Source organism: Nomascus leucogenys, chromosome 15, assembly GCF_006542625.1.
Source record: "Nomascus leucogenys isolate Asia chromosome 15, Asia_NLE_v1, whole genome shotgun sequence".
Lineage (NCBI taxonomy): Eukaryota > Metazoa > Chordata > Mammalia > Primates > Hylobatidae > Nomascus > Nomascus leucogenys.
In genome coordinates this window covers 39692011-39716115 of record NC_044395.1, presented here as the reverse complement: position 1 = coordinate 39716115, position 24105 = coordinate 39692011, and the positions used below count along the sequence as shown (strand labels likewise).

At 41.2% G+C, this 24105-nt stretch overlaps 1 protein-coding gene and 1 long non-coding RNA gene across 3 annotated transcripts in view; one reads left to right on the top strand and one right to left on the bottom strand.

Annotated features, from left to right (window-relative positions):
* ENDOD1 (endonuclease domain containing 1) overlaps nt 1-15246 on the top strand; it is a 44192-nt gene extending 28946 nt beyond the window's left edge. The window contains exon 2 of the mRNA XM_003253018.3: nt 10999-15246. Coding sequence (XP_003253066.2) covers nt 10999-12201 — 1203 coding nt within the window. The 3' untranslated portion in view covers nt 12202-15246. The remainder of the gene's footprint in view (nt 1-10998) is intronic.
* Nucleotides 13879-19294, bottom strand: LOC115830484. 2 transcript variants are annotated; one of them, XR_004026032.1, is made up of 2 exons: nt 19038-19294; nt 13879-14497 (listed from the first exon to the last, which is right to left on the bottom strand). It is a non-coding gene; the product is annotated as an uncharacterized LOC115830484 (long non-coding RNA). The 2 variants fall into 2 exon arrangements; XR_004026033.1 differs by lacking the exon at nt 19038-19294 and adding an exon at nt 16197-17220.
* Nucleotides 19295-24105: the final 4811 nt, after the last annotated feature.

Here is a 24105-nt window from a genome sequence, read left to right as displayed (position 1 = left end):
GGGTGCTCCAATGTTGGTTGCCTATATATTTAAAATTTTTATATCCTCTTGCTGAATTGACCCCTTTATCATTATATAATAACCTTCTTTGTCTCTTCTTATAGTATTTGTCCTGAAATCTATGTTGTCTGATATAAGTATAGTGACTCCTGCTCTTTTTTGATTTCCATTTACATAGAATATCTTTTTCTATCCTGTATTTTCAGTCTATGTGTGTCTTTATGGGTGAAGCATGTTTCTAATAGGCAGCTGATCAATGGGTTTTGTTTTTACCTCCATTCTGCCCATTTGTGTATTTTGATTGGAGAGTTTAGTCCATTTACATTCAGTGTTATTATTGATAAGTAAGGACTTACCCCTGCCATTTTGTTGTTTTCTGATCGTCTTGTGGTCATCTCTTTCTTCTTTCCTTTCTTCCTGTCTTCCTTTTAGTGAAAGTGATTTTCTCTGGGGATATGATTTAGTTTCTTGCTTTTTATTTTTTGTGTATCTGTTGTATATTTTTTGGTTTGAGGTTACCATGAGGCTTGCAAATACTATCATTATTTTAAGCTGATAACAATTTAATGCTGTTTGCATAAGCAAATAGATAAACAAGCAAAAAGACAACTAATAAAAACTCTACACCTTAACTTGGTTTCCCCACTTTTTCACTTTTTATTGTTTCTATTTTTATCTTATTGTACTGTCTGTGTCCTGGAAAGTTGTTGTAGTTACAGTTTTTGACTGGTTCATCATTTAGTTTTTCTACTTAAGATTAAGAGTAGTTTACATGCCACAGATACAATGTTATAATATTCTGTGCAGTTACTATTACCAGGGAGTTTTGCACCTTCAGATGATTACTTATTGCTCATTAACATCCTTTTCTTTCTGATTGAAGTACTCCCTTTAGCATTTCTTTCAGGACTGGCCTGGTGTTGCTAAAATCTCTCAGCTTTTGTTTGTCTGGGAAAGTGGTTATTTCTTATTCATGTATGAAGGTATTTTCACCAATGTACTATTCTTAGGGTAATAGTTTTTTTCTTTCAGCACTCTAAATATGGAATGCCACTCTCCCCTGGCCTGTAAGGTTTCCACTGATGAAAAGTCTGCTGACTGGTATATTGGAGTTCCATTGTATTTTATATATTTCTTTTCTCTTGCTGCTTTTAGGATTCTTTCTTTATCGTTGACTTTTGGAAGTTTGGATTAAATCTCTTAGTCTTCTTTGGGTTAAATCTGCTTGGTGTTCTATAACCTTCTTGTACTTGGATATTGATATCTTTCTCTAGGTTTGGGAAGTTCTCTGTTATTATCGCTTTGAGTAAACTTTCTACTTCTATCTCTTTCTCTACATCCTCTTTAAGGCCAGTAATTCTTAGATTTGCCCCTTTGAGGCTATTTTCTAGATCTTGTAGGTGTGCTTCATTGTTTTTTCTTTCTCTTTTGTCTCTTGTTACTATGTATTTTCAAATAGTCTGTCTTTAAGCTCACTAATTCTTTCTTCTGTTTGATCAGTTCTGCTATTAAAAAGACTCTGATGCATTCTTCAGTATGTCAGTTGCATTTTTCAGCTCCAGAATTCCTGCTTGATTCTTTTTAATGATTTCAATCTCTTTTTTAAATTTATCTGATAGAATTCTGAATTCCTTTCCTGTGTTATTGTGAATTTCTTTGAGTTTCCTCAACACATCTATTTTGAATTTTGTCTGAAAAGTCAAACATATCTCTGTTTCTCCAGGATTGGTCCCTGGTGCTTTGTTTAGTTTATTTGATGAGGTCATGTTTTCCTGGATGGTCTTGTTACTTGTAGATGTTTGTCTGTGTCTGGGCATTGAAGAGTGAGGTATTTATTGTAGTCTTCTCAGTCTGGGCTTGCTTGTACCCATCCTTCTTGGAAGGCTTTCCAGAGATATGAAAGGACTTGGGTGTTGTGATTTATGCTGTATCTGCTTTAGGGGGCATCCCAAGCCCAGTAACACTGTGGTTCTTGCAGACTAATAGTGATACCACTTTGATGGTCTTGGGATGAGATCAGAAAGAATTCTCTGGGTTACCAGGCAGAGTCTTTTGTTCTTTTCTCTTACTTTCTCTCAAACAGACAGAGTCTCTCTCTCTCTGGTCTGAGTCACCTGGAGCTGAGGATGGAGTGACACAAGCACCCCTGTGGCCACCACCGCTAGGACTGTGGTGGGTCAGACCTGAAGCCAGCACAGTACTTGGTTCATCCACAGCCTGCTGTAACCACTCCCTGGCTGCTGCCTATGTTTGCTCAAGGACATTGGGCTCCACAATTAGCAGGTGGCAAATCCAGCCAGGCCTGTGTTATTTCATTCAGGGCAGTAAGTTCCCCCAGGCCCTGGGCATGTCCAGAGATGCCATCTGGGAGCCAGGGACTAGAGTCAAAAACCTTAGAAGACTACCTGGTGTTCTAGTCCACTGCAGCTGAGCTGGCATTCAAGCCACAAAAATGCAGTCCTTCTCACTTTTCCCTCCCCTTTCCAAAGGCAGAGGAGCCTCACCCTGTGGGCTCTGACACTGCCACCACAGTCTTTCGGGGAGTACTGCCAGAACACCCCGTCAGTGTTCCCTCAAAGTCTCTTAAGTCAGCTTGTGGCAAATGTTGCTTGGCCTGGGACTTACCTTTGAGGGCAGTGGGCTCCCCTCTGACCCAGGGTGGGTCCAGAAATGCCATCCAAGAGCCAAGTCCTAGAATCGGGGTCCCCAGGAGCCCGCTTGATGCTCTCCGTGGCTGAGCTGGTACCTGAGGTGCATGATAGAGTCCTCTTTACTTTTTCCTCCACTTTTCTTGGGCAGAAGAAGTCTCTCCCTGTAGCCACCACAGCTGGTATTGCGCTGAATCTCCCCTGAAGCCAGCAAGTCTCAGAGTCGCATCTAAGGCCCGTGACATGCTTACCTAGGTATTGCTGCTGATTATTAAGGGCCCAAAAGATCTTCGCTTAGCAAATGATGAATCCTCCCAGGACTAGGTCCTTCCCTTCAAGACAACACGTTTTCTTCTGGCCCAGTGTGACTAGAAATGTCATCCAGGGGCTAGGGCCTAGAAAGGGGGCCTCACAACTCTGACCAGTGCCCTAGCCTGCTGTGGCTGAGCTGGTATCCAAAATGCAAGACAAAGTTCTTTCCACTCTTCTCTCTCTTCTTCTCAAACAGAAGGAAGAGGTCTCTTTTGGAGCTGTAAGCTGTGCAACCTGGGGTTAGGGGAGGGGCGATGCCAGCACTCCCTTAGCCACCTTGGCTGGTGTCTCAGTAGGTCACATGCCCCCTAGATCACTGGTTCTGGGACCAGTTCAGCACTAGAACTCACCTAGGAGTTGCAGTCCTTGTGGCCTAGACTGCCTTTCATGTTTATTTAAGGTCCATAGCACTTTAGCCTACAGTGGCGAAGCTTGTGGAAAGTCGTTCCAACCACTGGGATTGGCAACTTTTCTCTGGCTAGGGCTGGTTTAATGCTCTCCCTCCATGGGCAGGCATCAGCTGAATTTGGTCCAGTTTTGCTTCCTGCTATGTAACAATAGCAGCACTGAGTTCAATGCCTCGCAGTTGCTGTACTCCCCTCTCCCCAGTACATAGAATTACCCTCTGCATAGAATGCCAGTGCTGCTGTGGGATGGTGGAGGGGTGGTGTTGGTCATTCAAGATTGTTTTTCCTATGTCTTTAGTACCTCTTTTAGTGATATGAAGTTAAGACCAGGTACTGTGAGTGCTTACCTGATTTTTGGTTCTTATGAAGGTAGTTTTTTGTGTAGATAGTTATTAAATTGGTGTCCTTATGGGGGAATATCAGTGGAGCCTTCTATTCTGCCATCTTGCTGTGCTCCCTCTTCATTTTCTTCTTCAGTGACTGAATCTTAATGTGCCTCAGTTTCCTCACCTGTCTTGTATGTGGTAGTAATAATACATAGTTGTTGCAAGTTTAAATGAGAGGATAGTTAGCTCAGCCCCTTCCTGATTTATTAATAATACATGTGGAGCTCATAGAAGAGTGTTTGGCATACAGTGCTTCATAAATGATGGTGGTTGTTGTTATTTTCAGTTTCAATGCTTCCTCCTGCAGTGCTAGTCGTCCGTAATATAGGCTTAACAATATTGTGGAATGGGTGAATGTTTCCCCTCCAATACTCTTTTCAATTTTTCATTGTTTTCTTTACATGCATATTATCATAAAAATTTAGTTTCCCCTCATTTAATTCTGAAACAAACAAAGAAACTACCTATGGATTTAAATAGGTTTTACTGTCTGATATAAGGAAACAGACCAGCTCTTTGAGATAAATTTTTTTCTTGGTACTAAATTTCAAAAGGAATTTATTATAAGATTATTTATGGGGCAGGAGGCCAGTAGAGTGAAGACAGCTCATTTTTCTAAAACCTACTTAACATGTTGAGATTAGAAAGAAATTTTTCCATTAAATACAGGAACTGTATCAAATTACATCGACAGTCCAGGGGGATTAGGTCAGCTGGGAGGTAGATAAGACAGAGCTTTGTGTGTTCCCCTATATCTAGAAATTCCACTGGGATACTAAAGAGGAAGATCAGTGGTGTGTGCAAATGAGCAGGTATAATCCAGAAATTGCCATCTGAAATAACCTCTTACATCATAGGTTTAGTTTTTAGAGAGCAATGTTGTCAGTAATTTACTATAATTGCAATAACCAGATCGTTAAACCATGTCTGTAGAGAGCATGGAAAAATACATCTACCCTTTAAGTGACAATGTATCAAAGAATATACTAAGACTATTTTAATCAAATAGTATTACTATTGTTATTTTTCTATATATTTTTTTCAGTTTTTGAGACAGAGTCTTGCTCTGTCACCCAGGCTGGAGTACAATGGCGTGATCCCAGCTCCTGCAACCTCCACCTCCCTGAGTTCAAGCCATTCTCATGCCTCAGCCTCCCAAGTACCTGGGACTACAGGCACATGCCACCATGCCTGGCTTTTTTTTTTTTTTTTTTTTTTTTTTTTTTTGTATTTTTAGTAGAAACAGGGTTTCACCATGTTGGCCAGGCTGGTCTTGAACTCTTGACCTCAGGTGATCGAGTTCCAACCACTCAGCCTCCCAAAGTGCTGGGTTTATAGGCATGAGCCACCATGCCTGGCCTATTACTATTTTTAATACAGTTTCCTATAGATGAAGTGGGCATTTAAGTTACACACACACACACACACACACACACACACACACACACACACACTTTGGCATCCCTTCAGAAAGTGAGAGCCTACCAAGACATGCTTAGTTATTTTGTAGAGTTAAGTGAGCATGGTAATGATGGGGGCTGGTATACTGATTTTATTTGGATTTTTCAGATGATTCTTCAACAAAAGCTATTAGAACATGAGTCATCTTGGGATCAGAAGAAAGTTTTGTCATAGGTTAAAAAACTGGTCTTAAACAGGGAGATAGCATAGTGAGTGAATGGGCATTTCCCTCAGTGGAAATCAGTTAGCATGGTATTAAAAGGTCCTAGGGGCCGGGTGCCATGGCTCACGCCTGTAATCCCAGCACTTTGGGAGGCCGAGGCGGGCAGATCACTTGAGGTCAGGAGTTCGAGACCAGCCTGGCTAACATGGTGAAACCCCATCTCCACTAAAAATACAAAAATTAGCCAGGTGTGGTGGCACGTGCCTGTAATCCCAGCTACTCCAGAGGCTGAGGCAGGAGAATCGCTTGAACCCGGTAGGCGGAGGTTGCAGTGAGCCAATATCAGGCCACTGCACTGCAGCCTGAGCAACAGAGCAAGACTCCGTCTCAAAAAAAATAAAAATAAAAGTAAAAGGTCCTAGGATTTAATATATTTTTATAAATGATATGTTAAAGTGACTTCATAATGTAATGTCCAGTTTTTTTTGACAACTCCAAGTTGCCAAATATAAAATTGACAGAAATGAATTTCAGGGAGATAGAAATACCTGCATGAACAGGCAAAAGAGTTGTGGGTAATAGTTAATACAAAGGAATTAGTAAGAAAACAGAATCAGATTGTTTACAAAGTGGCCAATGTGATTTAGGAAAGGGCTGAGAGTCCCTGTAGCCCATTGTTGGTAAGAGGCTTCAGCCTATATAGTTCTTGTTACCATCAGTAAAAGTGTTGAAAAATACTGTCCTACTCATACCAAACATTGATTCAGGAGGTGGTATAAATACCAAAAAAAAAAAAAAAAAAAAAGAAATTTAAGCAAAGCAGATACATTTTGGGATAATAAATCTATAATGAGTTATAAAAGGAAACAAGGCTTGCTTTAGGAGAAACATTTGAAGCCTGAGACAATGGAGAAAACATCTGGTCAACTGAGCAGATGTGGAATTCCTTTCCTCACGCTGCAAACACATAGAATATTGGAGAAAATGTAGCATTTTTCCGGCTGGGCGTGGTGGTTCCATATTTGCTCTGCTTTCTCCATGTGAAAACCCTGAACTGAGAAAATAACTCAGAAGCTGGTCCCAATTCATTGAATGCTGTAGGGGTCTGGCAGGGGCAACTTTGAAAGCAATCCTACTGGGTTTTGTTTTTTTTTGTTTTTTTGTTTTTTCCTGACAAGATACCATGGACCTCTCATGATGATAAACTCATCAGCAGAAATTGCAAAGTACTTAACTATACACACTCCTTGAAGTCAACCAGTAGAAGCAACAAAATAAACTGAAAAACCAAATAGAGAAATCTTAAAGGAACTTTAAAAATCAATGTCTAAACTATTCAAAGATAAAAAAGGATTTCCCAAGAGAAAAAAAAAGGAGAATTTGAAATAAAACAAAATAGAGATGCTAGAAAAAAAAATCATTGAAATGGAAAAGGTTCCATTCCTGCTACTAATTATTGGAATACTGGAAAATTTTCTTCATCATTCTGTGTCTTGGTTTTCCTATCTGTAAAATAAAGTAAAAATGGCTTCTATATAATGTTATATTGAAAGCATTAAATTGGTAGTTCAAAAAATATTAGTCTCCAATCCCTCTCCCCATTACTATATAGGTGTAGTAGCCAGATATTCTGTCTCAATTTTAAACACTATGTTCTATCTTGTCATCAAACCATAGAACCAGGTTTGGGGTTCATAAGAATATAGTAAACATGGATATGAGGTTCTGAAGAAAGCAGGGGAAGGGGAGGGAAGCTGTGCCCCAAGCTGCCTGTATTTCTGGAGCATATGGTTTAGTTACTGCTTTGCCTTGGAAGGCCCAGGGCAGGGGGGTGCACAGGACCCAGTGTAGAATTGGGCCATGGCCTTCCCAGCCACCTTGGTTCCATCCTGGCTTATTTCCCATGTAAGTGTATGGGAAATTTCCCTGTGGAGTTGGGCAGAAAAGGCCTTACCTGGTTGTCAGGTGCAAGGCCGTGGCTGAAATCTGAAGCCCCATGAACTTAAGTGATCTAAGAGGATGCAGAAACACCCAGCTTAGTCTCCTCTGATCGCAGCACTGGAAGACCACGCATAGCAGTTTGGGAGTGAATCAACCCCCACAGTCCTTTATGAGTCCATTGTAAGTCCTGGTTTCTGCTTAACAACAGGACACTTTGTCTCTTACACATGCCTTGCACATTCTCTCTCATTTACTTCTCTCTCATTTGCTTTCCTTTTTTATCCTCCCCTGTTCTCCTTCTGCCTCTTTCTATTGCCTCCTCCCCTTCCTCATCCAAGTCCCTCTTCTCTGTTCATTTTTTTAGGCCTTCCATCAACCCCTGTAGGCACGTTTCACCCTTGGGTGGCTCTTGGGCTAAAGACACTCCAGCATGCTCCCCCTATGCTGTGCCACAGGGTTATCAATTCAAAAACAATCTTTAGTTTCCCCTAGAAGGAATGAAGGCACTGCACCAGGTTAAATGCATACAAAATGCCCCAGTAACCAGGGAGAAATGTTCATCTTAAAATCCCCGACCTTACACCCAAGTCTCCACAGATCTTGGCTCTGCTATATCCTGATCTTATGATTAAAAAATGAGGCTGATGTTTCCTTGGGATGTATCTTTCAGATATAAGAGAGCAGAGACAGCAGCTTAACCAAATGAATGAGCTTCTTTTATTTTATTTTATTTTATTATTATTATACTTTAAGTTTTAGGGTACATGTGCACAACGTGCAGGTTTGTTACATATGTATACATGTGCCATGTTGGTGTGCTGCACCCATTAACTCGTCATTTAGCATTAGGTATATCTCCTAATGCTATCCCTCCCCCCTCCCCCCACCCCACAACCATCCCTGGTGTGTGATGTTCCCCTTCCTGTGTCCATGTGTTCTCATTGTTCAATTCCCACCTATGAGTGAGAACATGCGGTGTTTGGTTTTTTGTCCTTGTGATAGTTTGCTGAGAATGATGATTTCCAGCTTCATCCATATCCCTACAAAGGACATGAACTCATCATTTTTTTTGGCTGCATAGTATTCCATGGTGTATATGTGCCACATTTTCTTAATCCAGTCTATCATTGTTGGACATTTGGGTTGGTTCCAAGTTTTTGCTATTGTGAATAGTGCCACAATAAACATACGTGTGCATGTGTCTTTATAACAGCATGATTTATAATCCTTTGGGTATATACCCAGTAATGGGATGGCTGGGTCAAATGGTATTTCTAGTTCTAGATCCCTGAGGAATCGCCACACCGACTTCCTCTGTCCTACAAGGGATGTGGTAGCAGGTGAAGAGCACCCAGGATCATTGCTCCTTCTAAGAATGGGGGAAGGCATGGAGTGAATGAGTAGGGTCAGCTGACAGATTACTCCATTAGACTTCAGCAAATATTCCTGCCTTTATACCAAGTTGCTCATCCATTGCCCTCAATACCCCTACGCATACCTGCAAGAGAGTGTCTTCATTTGCCATTGCAGAGCCAGAGAGATGCGCAGTTTGACTGCCCTCAGACTAGAGGTGCAACACAATTCCTATGGCCTTGACTCCCCTGGGGGGTTATTTTATATGTTTAGTGAGTAGGACCAATTTTAGGAAATCAGTTAACAAGAATTTACTCATTTTAATTAGGTTTGTATTTTTTTATTTCCTTTTGAAAGTAACACATATTATGGGTTGATGTGGGTAGGGAGGTACAAGGAGAGAAACAAGAAAATAGAGGAAAAAATATGACTTGCATCCCCAGGAATCAAACAACCATGTTGACATGTCATATGTTTATTTCAAAATTGTTCCTTACATACTCGAAGGCTTTTAAAAAAGTGATTATTTAATTTTATATCCTGCCCTTTCTTTTCAACATTATAGCATATATTTTCTCATCATTACGAACCCCTTTATAATTCTAAGTGCTTTTTAATGATTTTTTTTTTAGATGGGGGTGTCACTCTGTTACTCAGGTTGGAGTGCAGTTGCACAGTCTCTGCTCACTGCATCCTCTACTTCCCAGGCTCAAGCAGTTCTGCCACCTCAGCCTCCTGAGTAGCTGGGACCACAGGTGTGTACCACCATGCCCAGCTAATTTTTTGAATTTTTTTTTTTTATAGAAATGGGGTTTCACCATGTTGCCCAGGCTGGTCTCAAATGCCTGAGTTTAGGTGATCTACCTGTCTTGGCCTCTCAGAGTGCTGGGATTACAGGCGTGAACCACCATGCCTGGCTATAATGGTTTTTAATGGGTTATTTCTTTGATAGATATAACATAACATTATTTATGAAATCTTTCCCTGTTTTTTAAAATGTGGGATGGTTCCACTTGCTGCTATTATAAATACTGCCGCCCCAGGGCATAAAGGTTAACAAGAATGCCTTGAGATTCTAGTATATGTCAGGCCTTGGGCTGGGTTCTTGGGGAATATACATGGTTTCTGGTGTCAAGAATTTACAAGTTAGTTTGGGGGATAATGACATAATCCTAAATTAATCCTAAGCACTTTCCTTTTGTTCTTTCAGATAAGATGAAAATAATCATAAGTAATATTGAATTTTTTTATAAAGAAAGCAGAAACAAGAAAGGACGTATATATTGATTGCAATTGATATATAGCACATGTCTAGATTGACCAAGACAGAAAATGAATTGTTAATCATAGTAAATATTGGGGAGATTAAGTTCAAACAGCAACTGGTCTAATCTGAATTTTAGTTTTGCCTGATAAATAGCTAATAACTGACACCAGACTATACATTTTCCCCAATGTAATTTAAATGTGCTGATTAGAGTTGATTATTTTTCATATATCCGAAAATGTGTAAACATTCATTAGGAACATGTGCATTAAATTGCAACCAACATTGGTGGCTGATTAGCTGAGCTGCAGTTCTGGCTTTATGGGCCTGTTGAGATCTACTCTCCCCTTGTTTTCTTTTTTATAATTACTTTGAAGCTCATGGAAAAGTATTCCAAAAAAGAATTATGAAGTTCATGAAACTACAACAGATTTTTTTGTGTGTGTGTGTGTGTGTGTGTGACAGAGTCTCGCTCTGTTGCCCAGGCTGGAGTAAAATAGTGCAATCAGGGCTCACTGCAACCTCTGCCTCCCCAGTTTCAGCGATTCTCCTGCCTCAGCCTCCCAAGTAGCTGGGATTACAGGCACCCGTCACCAATTCCAGCTAATTTTTGTATTTTTAGTAGAGATGGGGTTTCACCATGTTGGCCAGGCTGGGCTCAAACTCCTGACCTCAGATGATCCACCCGCCTCAGCCTCCCAAAGTGCTAGGATTACAGGTGTGAGCCACCGCACCTGGCCCCAGACTACAACAGATTTTAAAAAGAACATCACGATGGTGGGAGTGGGTGTGAGTGAAGGGGTGTAGTTACTGTAGAGCAGGGTGGAGTAAACACAGGTAATAGACTAGGAAACAGCCTATCTGAAAGATGCCTTGAAACACCAGGATTTTGGTGTATCAGAATGAAGTGTGTATGTGCCAGAGAACCAAGTCCTTCCAAACTCAAGCGTTTGAAGGAATAGACCAGTGGGGACTTCTCCAGAGTCTGGGCAGGATGATTCTAGTGCTGCCTCTGTGCTGTAAGCAGGGATGCATCTCACCACTTGTTTTCTTCTTTCAGATCGATGACCCCAACAGCAACCTTGAGGAGGCAATTAATGAGGCAGAAGCCATCACCTCTGTGAACAGCCTGGGAAGCAAGCAAGCCTTGAATACTGATTACCTTGATTCTGATTACCAAAGAGGACAGCTGTACCCGTTCTCCCTTAGCAGTGATCTCCAGGTGGCCACATTTACTCTCACAAATTCAGCCCCGATGACTCAGTCCTTCCAGGAACGGTGGTACGTGAATCTCCACAGCCTAATGGACCGGGCTTTGACCCCACAGTGTGGCAGTGGGGAAGACCTATATATCCTCACAGGCACAGTGCCCTCAGACTACGGAGTTAAAGACAAAGTGGCAGTCCCTGAGTTTGTTTGGCTGGCGGCCTGTTGTGCTGTCCCCGGAGGAGGCTGGGCCATGGGCTTTGTCAAGCACACCCGGGACAGTGACATCATAGAAGATGTGATGGTAAAAGATCTTCAGAAACTGCTTCCATTTAACCCTCAGCTGTTTCAGAACAACTGTGGTGAAACTGAGCAAGACACAGAGAAAATGAAAAAAATCCTGGAAGTGGTTAACCAAATCCAGGATGAAGAACGAATGGTGCACTCTCAAAAGAGTTCTAGTCCCCTTTCTAGCACCAGGAGCAAGAGGTCTGCTCCGTTGCCTCCAGAGGCATCTGAGGGAAGTAGTAGCTTTTTGGGAAAACTCATGGGCTTCATTGCTACCCCATTCATCAAGCTTTTTCAATTAATTTATTACCTTGTGGTAGCAATCCTGAAGAACACTGTCTATCTCCTGTGGTGTGTTACCAAGCAGGTGATTAATGGCATAGAAAGTTGCCTTTACCGCCTGGGCTCAGCCACCATCTCATACTTCATGGCCATTGGGGAAGAGTTGGTGAGCATTCCCTGGAAGGTGCTCAAGGTCATGGCCAAAGTCATCAGGGCTATCCTTCGGATCCTTTGTTGTCTGCTGAAGGCCATTTGCCGAGTTCTGAGCATCCCTGTCCATGTCCTTGTGGATGTGGCCACTTTCCCTATGTATACCATGGGCGCTATTCCAATTGTTTGCAAGGACATTGCACTGGGCCTTGGTGGCACTGTCTCACTGATCTTTGACGCTGCTTTTGGTACCCTGAGTGGCCTATTTCAGGTTGTTTTTAGTGTCTGCAAGCGGATTGGCTACAAGGTTACTTTTGACAATTCTGGGGAGTTATAAACTCAAAAAACTAATAGTATCCAGTCACAGTGAATTTGAAAGCTGGAATGTTTTGTCTTTACAATGGGTTTCTGTTCACTGTCAGTTATCATTATATTTTGGCCTTTGGTGGGGATGTCTGCTTGTTTTTGCAAAAGAAGATGGCAGAATTTAGACTTGACAGAGGAGAAATGCTCAGGGTGAGATTAGGTGTAGTAATCTGCTGTTTACCTCCAATTATATGTGCAAACTCCCAAGCCACTAATAACTTCAGTTATGCACTCTAACACAGATGACCACCTGAAACGCATTGGTATGTATTTCTGATAATTAAAAATTACAGGGGAGGGAAGAATTAGAAAAAGAACAACTTTAAACCAAAGGTATCTGAGAAAAGGAGAAAGGGAGCTTGTTCTTCCCATTGCTCTTTGTGATTTAAGGCAAAACAGATTAAAAAAAAATCTGCAGCCAATTTCTGGGCATTTGCTTCTCTTTCTCCTCAACTCGACTGACCTTGGTGGAATGCAGATAATGCCTCTTTGTTGAAATAACTTTGTGGGGATGTAGAATTTTCTATATCTAACATGGTTCTCAAGGATATGTACAGTTTTCATTTTCCTCCAAAGTTGAATTTTGCTACATTTTTCTTTTAGGTAATGATAAGCATTTTTAAAAAAATCATTTTTAGGTAATGGTAAGCATTTTATGCCAAATGTGGCATAACAGAGTTTGAATTGAAGGGCAAAGTTTTTTTTTTTTTTTTTTTTTGGCCCCTTGAATGGTATAATACAGTCCTCTCAGGTGGAAAGAAGAAAAGAGAAGGTGGAGAGCCCTGCTCTTAGTAGGTGCTGTAGATCCAAGGACATCTTTTGTCCAGCTTGGATTAACTTGACTTGTATCCCTGCCTGACAAGGTTGAACTGAAAGATCTATAAGTTAAGCTAACATGAAAATTCATATTCTGCAACATAGTAGATTTTTCTAATGCATTGAGTAAGTACCTAGTACAGTAAAAATACTCTGACTTACGTCCCTAAATGGTTGTTTTGATACAACTATATAGAAAAGAGCCACAAAATAAAGATAAAAGTTAATTCTGGCCATCTGTGAAAAAAATATATAAAATACTTAAGAATAATTATATCTTAGGAAATTATTTTTATATTGTGTTTGAGGCTACAAACATAACTCCCCCATTAATACAAGTTAAATATGAGAGCTCATTCTCAAAATTTTTTTGATCAAGCACTTGTCATTTTAAATCTTGCACTAAAAAATGGTAACAAGAGGGACCAAACTTTGCTTCCCACAATTGGGATGGAATCGTCTGGATTTTTTGAATGTTTTAAAGAATTGCTGAGAGGTAGGAAACAGCCAAGTATGAAATACTGATCTTGGGGCTACCGCCCAGGATCAATCAGAAAGTTATATGCAAAAATTCAGGGTCCCAACAAGGAGAGAACAATATGTCAACCATTTGCATGGGGTCGATGGATGAGAAACATGAGCGTAGCAAGAGTTACATTTTGCAGAAAAATAGCAGAGGCACACCCAGTGTAGAACAGCAGCCAGCAAGCTGCCATCCTGATCAATTTGTGATGCAAGATTAGGGAGTATGGGCACCACATGGGTCCATGCTAGGGAGATGTGCACCAGGCTTATCTAAGAAACTTAAAGCAGTATTTTACCAACTCTTGTCTTAGGGAGCATAAAGTTTATTTCAGCAGTGTGAAGGTAAATGGAAGGGTGAGGGTTTGACTTGGTACTGATTGGTCAAGAATCCTGCTGGATAAAGAAAAGGAATTTTAGAAGTGACCAGAGGGACAGTCCAGCCAAACTATTATTTGATAAGGAACCCAAGACCCAGGGAGGCAACAGGCTAGCCCTTAGTTTCATGGCTAACTGAGAGCAGATTAGGAGCCAATGTTGTTTGCACATGTCCCATCACACCTGAGATGTCAGAGATGGGAAATTCGTGCTATTATTCAGCTGCCTCTCTGGACCGTGGCAAGATTTCCTCATTCGTCAAACAGACTCCAGGCCCTGACTAATCAGTTGGATTTGGCATGTGCGATGAAAACAATTAGCCGTCCACGTACAACATTATGGTTACTTCATCCCATGGAAACATTATTCCCTCCTGGTACATATTTGCATACTGAAAGGCCCGAAAAGGGCATCCATGGCAGCTTGAGCCCCTTAGCACCATGCAAGGAACACAGCATCCAGTTGGCTTCTTGAGAACCATTTGGGAATGTCTTCTTTTTCACATCCAATTGTTTAGTGTCTATTTATTCTTGCGTGGCCTGTTTTGAAATCTAAAAAGGGACAATAAAGCAAAAAGTGTCAGTAAGGTTAGCTGGCTGAGACCTACTGCCCTGAGCTACTAGTGTGGCTGTGCCTGTGGGTCTCTGGAACCATCTGCACTGGACCTGAAGCCACAGCAGGTGGCTGGACTGCTGGCCTGCTCCTAATGAGCTACACTGGGCTTTGCGGTAGAGGTTGGGGTTGATGAACCCCAACTCTGGCTTAAAGATCTTGCTGTGGCTCTGTTACATTCTGAGGCCTTGAGATCAGCCTCTTCCTCATTATGGAGCTGATTTTCTAGTCTGTGGATCAGCTATGCCTTTGGACACTTCTCTTTTCCATTGTGCCTTTTGAGTGTTGTCTTCTCACTCAGCATCAGCACTTCGACCTAAATGCAGACTAGGGAGTTGGGAGAAGGAACCAAAGTGAAGCATCCTTCATTTATTCAGTCATTCGTTCATCTGTCAAACACGTATTTGGACATCAAGGTTGCAGAGATGGACAATGCATGGATTTCATCTTTGAGGAGTTCAAAACCTCGTGGAGAGAACACATGATACAATCGTAACACATGAAGGACAAGTAAGTGCTGCAATAAAGGTACTAATAACATGTTCCTTGGAACAGAGGAAGAAAAACCACGAAACCATGGAAATTAGGGAAGCCTTTACAGAGGGTGTGACAAAACTCAATTTGACATTTTCAAGCTATGTACAATGCTGTGCACCTTGCAGATGCTCAATAAAGTAATTATTGACAACTCGTTAGCAGTTCTGTAAAATATCTAAAGGGGGAGAATCCTAATGGTTGAAATGAGGCTTGGGGACTGTGAATTGTTGCCATTTCCTTCTTCATCCACATTAATTCAAGCAGCTTCCAGTCATATCTGGCTTTTGTTCATTCCTTTAAATGTTTGCATCATACATGAGAAAACAGAGAGAAGTCTGGATCAGTGAAACAGGGCTTAGAACTATTTTTCAATGTTATTGCTCTGCAAAGTATTTGGGACAATAAGTGTTTTTGATATCTTTCATAATTGAGCACTGAAGACTTACTGCTTCACTGAATCTGAATCACATAGAAAATCATAGAAATACTTTCATTTGTTTGTTTATTCATTAGGAAGCTCCCACAGTGAGAGAAATTACAAGCAGTCTCTGACGGGGGCTGGTCCTCTCTGTGGCTTTTAGGGTGATCCTCTCGGGTGGAGGTGGCAGTAATTCTTGGCTGCCTTCCCAGTGTAGGCAGCATCTTGCCTAAGCTCACCACAGAATATGTGTTTTTCCAAATGTTACACTACAAGCCATATAGTGTAGACTGCTTGCCTTTCATTAATAGGTTCTCAGTCTTCCCATTGTCTCTCTCTGTAGGTATTTTCCCCCAGGTCATGGATTAATGTCTAACTCCAAATCAATTTTTAAGCTTAAATTTCAACAAAGAAAGTGCTTATAACCACTTGTCATCCTCAATTATCCATGGTGAGGAGGTGGGTGTAAGATGACTTCTGGAGGCCAGTACTTCCTAATGGTTAAGAGCCCACGCTCTAAAGTAAAAATGATGTAGGCACAAATCCTGGCTTCCCCACTTATTGTGTGATCTTCAGCAAGTTACGCACCTCAGCTTTCTCATCTATACAATTATGAGTACCTATCTCAGAGGGTTGCTATGAGCATGAAATGAGTTAATGAACATAAAGCATTCATCACTTACCATGCTTGGCACATGGTAAGTGGTCAGCAAATGTTAATTGTTGTTGCTAGATCTGTTTTGGGCAATGATATTTACACTTCTTGGACAAAATTGGTTTGATGGTGCCTTAGAGGTCAGGATGTTTCTAGATCAACGCTGGAAGAACCAGGATCAAACTATGGTCTGGGAGTCAAAGTCATGAATGAAAATGAAGCAAGCCAGAACCTCATCAGTGGTGTCCATGAATCTGAAGGTACAGATGAGGGTTGGACCTGGAGTCTCAAAAGAGAAGGGTCAGAAAACTGAAACTCAACATGTGTCCAGCACTATTCAGTTTTATTTCATAATCAAGCCTCCAAAATCCAAACACATTATCAGCACCTGCTTTGAAGGTAAGCATTGCAGGTAGGATGAGGCAACCCAACGATGGCATTGAGAAAGAGGCAGAGCCTCTTGGACACTACCTGGTGAATGTGGGTTGGTGGGGGAAAGGCAGGTGATCATTCTGATACAGGGCCTTAGGGTTAACTACTTTGAGTTGTCCTATGACACTTTTGGGAAAGTCTTCAAACCTTTGTGAGATTTAATTCCTTATCTATAAAATGTGGGTAATAAAAATATAACCCCATAGGGTTTTTGTAAAGATCAAGTGAAACTAGCTTTGTAAACTATCAACTATCATAAAAATATAAAGATTCATAATTATAAGTTTCCAAGGTTGGTCCTATTTCTTTAAAAATTGGTGCATACTTCCATTTTTTTAAAGGTGAGTAGATGTGAATGAAAATTAAAGTGCTTATTCAGAAAGCATAAATGGCTTAGCCAGAAATTGGGTTTGACAGTAAATGTTGAACATTATGCCTTGGGAACTTAAAATTCTCAGAATGCTGCCTCATCCAGCCTTAAGTTCTAGTTTCTTAAAACCCAATCAATCCCATTTTCAGTAGATTTCTCCACACATCTCATGTCCATTTGCTGTCTAGGTCGGCTGAATCATTGAAATGAGTAATAGGCACTGAAATGAAAGACACCGTATGAATCTTGTAAAACCTGAAAAGAAACAAGTGCGAGACAGTGAACAGTCCTGGCGAGTCTGAGAACTGGCAGAAGCTGCCTAGACCGCCCCTGGCAGCCTGCACACTCAAGGCCAGCCCAGGCCTGCCACTGACATCTGTCCCTGAGAACATCAGACAGCAGCTTCTGGGGTTTATTTAGGCTGCACCAAGTGTGTGTTTCTCCAGCATTCGTGCTGATTTGGCATATCCAGATGTATTCTGTTTACTGCGTCTAGAAGGAAACTTCCAGGGAAATAGAAGTCTCAGAAGTGAGGAAGTGGCAGGCTTGTGTAAAGGGGATAGTGCACCCAGAACACAGGAGCCCTCAGTTTCCCTCCTCTGAGTTACTGTACATTTTCTGGATGTCATCACTGGTATATTTGCAAAACAAGAGAGGGACCACCTCTAGGGTCTTCTCAAATTGCAGGCAATAAATCCTTGCTTTTCAACAAGCACTTTCATATATTTGGGTCACAGAGATTCTGATTGCGTTCTCTCAATTTACCTCTCCTATCTGAGGGTTATCAAAAGTCAGAGAAATTCCCTGTGACATTATCAGGAAGGACAGGGACTGATTCATCCTGAAAACATCATTATTTTTTTTATTATCATCAGCACTTCTTCTCCCCAGACTTAGAGAATTAAGTAGCAGGGTTGCCATTAGGTGGTGGCCAACCTAAGAGTAAGAAATATTAGTAAATGCTCCTGGCTTCTATTTAACTCCCTTAGTAGCCTGAAGTGTTGCCAGAAATCTCACCACTTGGCACACTTTCTGTAGGCTAGGAAAATACAAATAATCTGAAAGAAGTTAACACATTGTGTCAATGCTAGCAACTTAGGGTAAATGATTTTATGAAATCCTTCCTACTAGCTGGGAACAATTCTACATGCAAGTAATTGTTTTTTTTTTGAGACGGAGTCTCGCTCTATCGCCCAGGCTGGAGTGCAGTGGCGCGATCTCGACTCACTGCAACCTCTGCCTCCTGGATTCACGCCATTCTCCTGCTTCAGCCTCCCAAGTAGCTGGGACTACAGGCACTGGCCACCACGCCAGGCCAATTTTTTGTATTTTTAGTAGAGACGGGGTTTCACCGTGTTAGCCAGGATGGTCTCGATCTCCTGACCTCGTGATCCGCCCGCCTCGGCCTCCCACAGTGCTGGGATTACAGTTGTGAGCCACCGCGCCTGGCCGCAAGTAATTGTTTTGATTGGTAAGAGGTATGGTGGGAACACCATACTGAGAGTCAAGAGGTGCCTGTCTTAGACCAGCATCCTGTGGAACTGGAGCCTTACCCCAAGTGAGCCCTTTATTGTAAGGGCTGGAGACAAAGTGAGGGACCCTGTAAGATCTTAGAAATTAGGCCACAGAATTTCTCTCTAAATGTCTAATGTTAGATCAGTCCATAATGGATCAAAGTAGAAATGCACACCTGAAAGAAATAACAAGCATGTTGGGCCTATTGCACTCACAACCAGTGGTGTGCTGGTAAATGCTGAACCACCAGCTTTCTGTGTTTGCGGGGAGAGCACCCTGATTTTTAATGTTTGCCAGTTTCTGTGGTGGTAATATTTCCATCACAGCTGATGTCAAGCTGCCAATGTGACATCACTGAAAGCAGCATTGGGAAGAGATGTACACAGCCTGTTCCCCTGAGCTGGTGCAAGTCACTGGGAACTGGCTCCCCCATACCACTACTTCATCATCCAATTGAGTGCATAAGATACACAGAAGGAACATTTCCAACAGAAAAGAGTTGAACAGCTGTAGTATGGCAGAGGAAGGAAAATCACTGAAACAAATACTGACCATGCCCTTTTGAGTACTATCCAGGAGAGAGGAAGGCTTGACAATCTGAACTTTTTAAGTATTTCGAAATCCAAAGGCTGCATCCCCAGCCCTGTAAAATAAATTCATAAGGTTATTTTAGCTCAGTGCCATTAAACAGTAACTTATCTAATGCCTCATTTTCCATCCTGTTCCAGTCAAACAAGCTTCTGCTCATGGCCTGGCTTTCTTTTTTTCTTTCTTTTTTTTTTTTTTTATTATACTTTTAAGTTCTAGGGTACATGTGCACAATGTGCAGGTTTGATACATAGGTCTACATGTGTCATGTTGGTTTGCTGCACCCATCAACTCATCATTTACATTAGGTATTTCTCCTAAAGCTATCCCTCCCCTAGCCCCCACTCCCACAACAGGCCCCAGGGTGTGATGTTCCCCACCCTGTTTCCAAGTGTTCTCATTGTTCAATTCCCACCTATGAGTGAGAACATGCGGTGTTTGGTTTTCTGTCCTTGTGATAGTTTGCTGAGAATGATGGTTTCCAGCTTCATCCATGCCCCTGCAAAGGATGCGAACTCATCCTTTTTTATGGCTGCATAGTATTCCATGGTGTATATGTGCCACATTTTCTTAATCCAGTCTATCGTTGATGGACTTTCGGGTTGGTTCCAAGTCTTTGCTATTGTGACTAGTGCTCATGACCTGGCTTTCTATGTTGGTTTGCCTCTATGGACCAAGTAAACTGAACATACAGATTTCAAACTCTCTTGGCAATGCTGTACTAAAGCAACTTGAACAAGTGGTTTTTGATTATGTTTTGGCTTCCTGTGTAGCTTAAGCACATAATATATATAAGATGATAATGGGAGTGCTCTAGTCTATATATCAGCTCTATTTTTAATGTAAATTAATAAAATATCATTGTAGTGTTGTCCTTAATCTCTTGTGTGTCCTAGCATGAATCCCTTTCTTAGAGGCTTATTGCTTCCAGAAGCTCAGCAGAGCCCACATGTGAGCTTTCAAATCTGGAAAATATTTCAGGTTGTGGTATTCAAATCAGCCGAGAGAATTCTGCACAGCCTTGGTGAGCTTTCCCTAAACTACCACTGCCACGTTTCCATCTCCTGTCTCAGACTCACCTCTAAGTTCTGCAACCTCTATCTGTGAATCAAATGTCACAGGATGTATTGAAAATCAATAAAAACTCATCCTCTGCCATTGGATGGCAGAATACATTAGTTAGGATACCTTTGCCTGCATGCAATAGAAACCCTTCTCAAACTAGCCTTATCCCAAATTTACTGGATCATGTAACAAGAATTTAGAAGGGGCCTCTTGAATCGGGGACTCACATAATGACAGAACTCTATCCGCTATCAACAACTCTTTGTTGTCTTCATTCTCACCTAGAGTAAATGATATTTCTTCATATACTGTGAAGCACAGGGAACTCTGAATATTCACCCTGATGGTCTCATATCTGGAGGAGGAAAGCTCCTGTGTTAGTTCTGGCTAGGAGAATCCCCAGGAAGGTTTCTTTTTCCTAGTTGGGTACATGCAATCCTTGGGTCAATCACTGTGGCTGAGTGAGTGCAATAAGATGATTGACCCAGACTCGCTTATGGATCCATATGATGGTGTTGGTAGTTCTCGTAGGAAGGACAGAGGAGAGGATGCAAGATAGACATCCACAGTAGTCCCTCATAGACTGACTTACAGCTTTATTTAAGACATATAATGATGCCCTTTAAATTTATTAGGTGGCTTTTAACTTGCAAAGCTCTTTCATGTTTATCAGTGGACTTCATCAGAACCACAGATGTGTTTGGTTTCTCTTAAAAACAGAAGCTATGGCCAGCATTTCCTCAAGGCCATAACAAGCTAGAGCTGAGTAGACAGGGCAAGCACCCTACAGTTTGTCATAGTCTCCATAGTGTCTCTATGGCCTCTCTGACCTGACCCACTTTGCTCATTTAACTTACTTGCCTGGCTCCTGTAGCCTTTTGGGTTTGCTGACCCCCAATGTGACCTCACGTCATTCCCATCTATTCTGTGAGCACTAATTATTCCCATTTTATTTTAAACCAATATTCAGAGATTCAACTGACTTTCCTATGGTCACACAATTAGAAGGTTAGACCCAGAACCTAGATATTAGAGATGAAGTCTGTTCAGTCCCCTGCACACGGTTGTAAGTTATGCACAGGTTTCATATCTGCTATGTGAAGGGAGCCCTCTAGGGTTGTGTAGTCAACACCATATGTGGAAGCCCTGAGGCTATTTTCCCTTCCATTTCACCATAGTCATAATACTGTCACAAAGTTAGTTGAAATAATGCACTTCCTTCAAAAGTTATTGTAGAACAAGTACTCGTGACTAAGTAAAATGATAAATGATCCAATTGGAACAAATAATTCAGTTAATTATATCACTAAGTCTTACCAGAGACAATAGTAAAACTTGTCTGATTTATGCAAATAATATAGTTAGGTCTGCAGTGGAGAACTCGCTCTGTAATGTCCACAACTATTTTAGGAGTGATTTTATTGTCTTGAAATTTTTCTTGCTATACAAATAACCTTAATCTCCCAGTTTCCATGTGATTAAAATGAGAGGTTTGCACTCAGTTTTCTAGTGAGACAATGATGCTTAATCCTGATTGCACGTTAGAATTGCCAGGGAAGTTTTATTGATTTTTTAACTAATGTTAGGGTCCCATCTCTAGTGGTTTTAATATAAGCTTCAACAAAGAAGATATACAAATATCAAAAAGTACATGAAAAGATGCTCAACCTCATTAGTCATTACAGAAATTCAACTTAAAATCACAATGAGATCAACTGTACTCACTATAGTATAAAGTAGACCCATGCAAGAATGGCGAGGATGTGCAGCAACGGAGCTCTCATTTAATGTTGGTGGAAATGTAAAGTGGCACAACCACTCTGGAAAGCTGTTTAGAAGTATCTTAAAGTGATAAACTTATGTCCACCATATGATTCAGGCTTTCCACTCCTAGGTATTGATCCAAGAGAAAAGAAAACATACATCAATACAAAGACATACCATGCAATGTGCATGTTCGGAGCAACTTTATTTGTAACAGTCCACAACCGGGAAAAACAAAACAAAACAAAACAAATGTCCAGCAACAGTTGAATAAACTATGGTATAACCATACAATGAATGCTATTTATCAATAAAAAGGAACTGACATATATAACCATATGGGTAAATCTCAAAAAAAATATGCTGAGTTAAAGAAGCCAGATGAAAGACAACATACGATATGATTCTATTTGTAAAAAATTCTAGAAATGTAAATTAATCTGTAGTGACAAAAAGCAGATCAATGTTTTCTTGGTGATGGGATGGGGAAGTAGGGGAAAGATTACAAAGGGCATGAGGAAACTTTACGAGATATTGTATATGTTCATTATCTTGATTATAGTGAAGAGTCAGGTTGTATATTTATGTCACTGTGCATCAAATTGATTGTTAAATATGTGCAGTTTATTGTATATCAATTATACCTCAATACAACTGTAAACAACAATACTGATGCCTAGCTCTCAGTCACAAAGATTCTGATTTAATTGGTTTAGGTGGGGCTTTGGCATCTGTAAGTATTAAAAACATCACCTGTGATTCTAGTGTACAGCCAGGGTTGGTTCTGTGATTTTAGATCATTATAACTGCCCTGGACCAGGTAGTTTGGGAGAAACCTCCCGCACTTTTTAGCTAGAGCAAAAGGGGATCACCCACAAGAGCTGCTACTCATGCATGCAAAGTGCTCCAGTCAATCACCTCAGTGTTCAAGGCTTAGACTTGGCCTCTAGAAGATGGAGCTACTTGGCCTTTCACAGAGCAAAAGCCCCCTCCATCCCTGCCATCTATCCATCTACTCCAGCTGGCCTAATGCCCTCTTGAGACTTCATTTTCCCTTCAAAGCTGCCTCTGGTGAGTATGTCAATGATATGTAAACTATATAAAGATGTCAGTGTGTATGTGTAGAAATAGTGTGACTTGCTCCAGCCAGACATCTCCTAGTAACACCTGTCGGTATACCTTGGGCAGGATAAGACACAGACATCAGCTGCTTAAAGGCAGCAAACTGCAGATCCAGAATCCTGAAATGTGGAGGAGAAATGCTCCCCACTCTGGTGGTCCCAGTGATGGCAGCAAAACTTGACCAATAGGGGGCTGCTCCTTTTGGTCAATGGCCTTTCTACTCCACCCTGAGACAGCGAGAAAGATCTTGTTTCAAATTCTACTCCACTTCTTAGTAATTTAAGCTGGTCACTTAAGCTCGTTTTCCTTTTATTTCCTCACTTCTAAAATAGATATAACATAATCTTCCTTATTTACCATAACAAGGTTACTGTGGGGATCAAATAAGAAAATGGATGTGATCATGCCCTATAAACACAAAGGCATTATTATGTACCATGATTATCCTAGTGTTTTATAGAAGGGAGCAGTAAACTGTGAGCATAGACTCACTTGGTGGGAAACTGGATGAGCCTCCTGGAGTCTGAGTGGGTGTGAGGAATGACATCATTGCAGTCTCCAGAAACTGGACGTGCTGTTTCCATGACTTGAGTAATATAATCATAATGATAAGGATAAGAATATCTACAAAGAATTGTACACTTAGGTCTAGACACTGTAATAAATTGTACATCTATTTTATTCTGAGCTTACAGAGGAGGGCACTGAGGCTTAGAGAGGTTAACTACCTTGTCCAGAGTCACACAGCCAGTAACTGGGCTTGGGTCTTGACATACCAAAGTCCTGCTGCAGAACCCACAGCGATAACCAAATGAGCCTTCTCCTACAAGGGAATGACTCTCAGCTCAGTATTTTAATAAATGACTTAGGTGCTTTCTGCAGGTATTCTCAATCTCAAAGCAGACAAAGCTCTGCTAGGAGACAGGTGCTTTGTTCTAGAATTTTCTGTGCTATCTGAATATGACAGAGGGTGTTTATGATTGAGTTTTCAATGCAAATGTTTTTCCTTAGCTTCTAAAAACAAACCTAGTGAAATAAGAGTGGGGTTATCAGGTAGGTTGCAGAACCTAGGGTGATCTGC